The 2,927-nt window shown below is 46.6% G+C and overlaps 1 protein-coding gene across 1 annotated transcript; it reads right to left on the bottom strand.

Annotated features, from left to right (window-relative positions):
* Window positions 1-1,142: 1,142 nt before the first annotated feature.
* On the bottom strand, window positions 1,143-1,568 carry LOC135886134 (ribonuclease-like). Its single transcript, XM_065414003.1, has one exon. The coding sequence runs from the start codon at window positions 1,566-1,568 to the stop codon at window positions 1,143-1,145; it is 426 nt and encodes a 141-aa protein (XP_065270075.1).
* Between the last annotated feature and the right edge of the window lie 1,359 nt (window positions 1,569-2,927).

Raw genomic sequence — 2,927 nt, 5'->3', positions numbered from 1 at the left:
AATAGCCCATGGTTCAAACCCTAGCAGAGGCAAATTTTGACAATGACTCGGTTTACTTCTCTTCTTCTTGTGGAAGGCTCAGTCGGTTCCATCTGGATGGATCCAGCCTCTAGCAATTATTTTGGGGATGTCACGGACCAGGGTCCCACCAGCTTAGGCTCTGACACTAGCCAGTCCCAGTTGTATCAAGGCAAGGAATTCTCCCAAGAGAGGAATTATACAAAATCTTGCTCAGAGACAAAGTTTCTTCCTGATCTTTCTCACTTAGTGAAAGGCTCCTAACCTGGAGCATGAAAGTTTATATTTAGTGTGGGTTCCAATTTTGGGAGGGGAGTGGGGTCTAGTGGGTTAGAGCAAGGAAGGCTGGGAATCAGGACACCTGGGTTCTTACCTTGACCCTGGGAAGGAAGTGGGGGCCAGCAAGTTCAAGGTGCATAAAGATTCAGGATTATTGTATTTTATTCCAGCTCATGGAGAAGAGTGGGGTCCAGTGGTTAGAGCAGGCCCAGCAGTAGCAGTCAGGACTCCTGGATTCTATTCCCAATACTAGGGAAAAGATTAAGAGAGGGTTGAAAGCAAGGGAACCAACCTGGAAAACCACAACATATTTCCCAAGCACTCCTTAAGTGTTCCTCATGTTTTTGTTATCCCCAATCTCACACAACGAGCCAGTGATTGTTTTTCAGGTAACACGGTTTATGGATCTTAGGGAGCATAGAGAATGGCATAAAAGGGGGGAAATGTTGAAAAACAATGAAGAGACCAATAAGAAATAACAGTTAATTGTGATGATTATCCATTATTAGACTGAGTACACAATACTAGAAGGGTGAAACTGATGGATATTTCTTAATTGATTGCTACTAGTCGGCAGCAGGGAATAGAAGATGGGGACGGGGCGGCTATACCGTATAATGGGCACTATGAGCAGCAGATGGTGGGGGTGGGGAAGAGGAGGCTATACTGTATAATGGACACTAGGGTAGCAGGGGGTGAGGGGTGGAAACACCTAAACAATCTGACCAGAGTTCAGAAGCGGGTGAGTAGCCAAGTGCTCTGGCCAGTGTGAGAGGGACAGAGCAGGATTAGAGGAAGCAGCAGGGTTCCCTGCCTGCCCTCCATGCCCAGGCTGGACCTTACGTCTATTCCCTATAGTTCACAGGGAGCCCCTTCCAGCAGGTGATGACAATTTGACGGGAAATCTGTGTGCCGGTGTAAGAGAAGATCAGCGGGTTAAATGTGCATTTGGTGGTGAGAAAGACAGCAGTGCTCCTGCGTAGGCCACCTTGGATGTCAGTCCCACCCCCAGAGCAGATGCTGTTGATGGATGGGATGGGTTTGTGAATGAAGGTGTTGACTAGCTTCCAGTATATTCCCCGCTTCCACATCATATTGTTGCAGTAGGTGTTGAGGTTGGAGGGTAGGGTCTTTGGGTGGTCCACATGGTGCTGATTGAATATATCATTCAGCAGATTCCATGGCATCCCGCTGGACAGGGTCAGGCTGGCTACCAGCAGGGCGAGGGTCAGCAGGAGCACGGGGCGGGGTCCGCTTGGAGCCATGGCCATGTCTGTCACTGGATTGACTTGCAGTGGGGAGAGAGGGGGGAGATGGATGGAGACAGAGCGGCGTGGGGATCTGTCTCCTCCATGGAACCTCCTGGGCCCAAACCGCTCTCATCAACCCTCCCACCCCACTGTGTCTCCCATTATTCACACCCAATTGTGCCAGGTACTTCACAGACCCTAACTGAGATGTTGGCTCCTTCCTCTAACCCACTATTCCCCATTTCCTTCCCAGACCCAGGGATAGAAGCCAGGTGCCCTGAGTCTCTGAGTGACCAAGAGGCCCCCCATTGTGCCAGGTGCTGCAAAGCCTCCAACTAAGATCAGCCGCCCTTTCTAACCCATGGTTCCCCATTCACCACCCAGAGGTGGAGACTGAACCCAGGAATCCTATCTGCCAGCCTCCCCCCACCACCACTAAAACAAGATGCCTTTGACATCAGAAAGCCTTTGACAAGGTCCCTCACCAAAGGCTTTAGAACAAAGTAGGCAGTTGTGGGAAAAGAGGGAAGGTTCTCTCATGGATCAGTAACTGGTTAAAAGGTAGGAAACAAAGGATAGGAAGAAATAGTTGGTTTTCACAGTAGAAAGAGGTAAATTCGAGGGGGGGGGGGTTTCTCCCTAGGATCTTTACTAGGACCACTGCTGTTCAACGTATTTGTAAATGATCTGAAAAAGGAAATAAACAGTGAGGTGGCAACGTTTGCAGATGTTACAAAATTATTCAAGATAGTTAAGTCCAAAGCAGACTGTGAAGAGTTACAAAGGGATCTCACAAAACTAGGTGATTGGACAACAAAATGGCAGGAGAAATTCAATGTTGACAAATGCAAAATAATGCACATTGCAAAACATAATCCCAACTATACCTACAAAATGATGGGGTCTAAATTAGCTGTTACCACTCAAGAAAGAGATCTTGGAGTCATTGTGAATAATTCTCTGAAAACAACCACTCGATGTGCAGTGGCAGTCAAAAAAGCTAACTTCAACTACTCAGTAATCTGTTGGGAAAATAACACAGCAGGGCACAGATTATCCAACATTTTCTTGGAATGTATTGGAGACAATTTTTTATTTTACAAGGTGGAGAAAGCTATTAGGGGAGAGGCTGTTCTAGATTTGATTTTGACAAATAGAGAGGAACTGGTTGAGAATTGGAAAGTGGAAGGCAGCTTGGGTGAAAGTGATTATGAAATGATAGAGTTCATGATTCTAAGGAATGGTAGGAGGAAGAACAGCAAAATAAAGATAATGGATTTCAAGAAAGTAGACTTTAGCAAACTCAGGGAGTTGGTAGGTAATATCCCATGGGAAGCAAGTCTAAGGGGAAAAAAATTGAAAACAGTTGGCAGTTTTTCA

This window comes from Emys orbicularis, chromosome 12 (genome assembly GCF_028017835.1).
Source record: "Emys orbicularis isolate rEmyOrb1 chromosome 12, rEmyOrb1.hap1, whole genome shotgun sequence".
In the NCBI taxonomy this organism is placed as follows: domain Eukaryota; kingdom Metazoa; phylum Chordata; order Testudines; family Emydidae; genus Emys; species Emys orbicularis.
The sequence above is the reverse complement of the archived record's forward strand: the minus strand, read 5'-3'. Positions and strand labels throughout refer to the sequence as shown.

What these genes read in the sequence shown, in the direction of transcription:
- LOC135886134 (XM_065414003.1), bottom strand. Translation starts at nt 1,568, where the DNA reads ATGGCCATGGCTCCAAGCGGACCCCGCCCCGTGCTCCTGCTGACCCTC.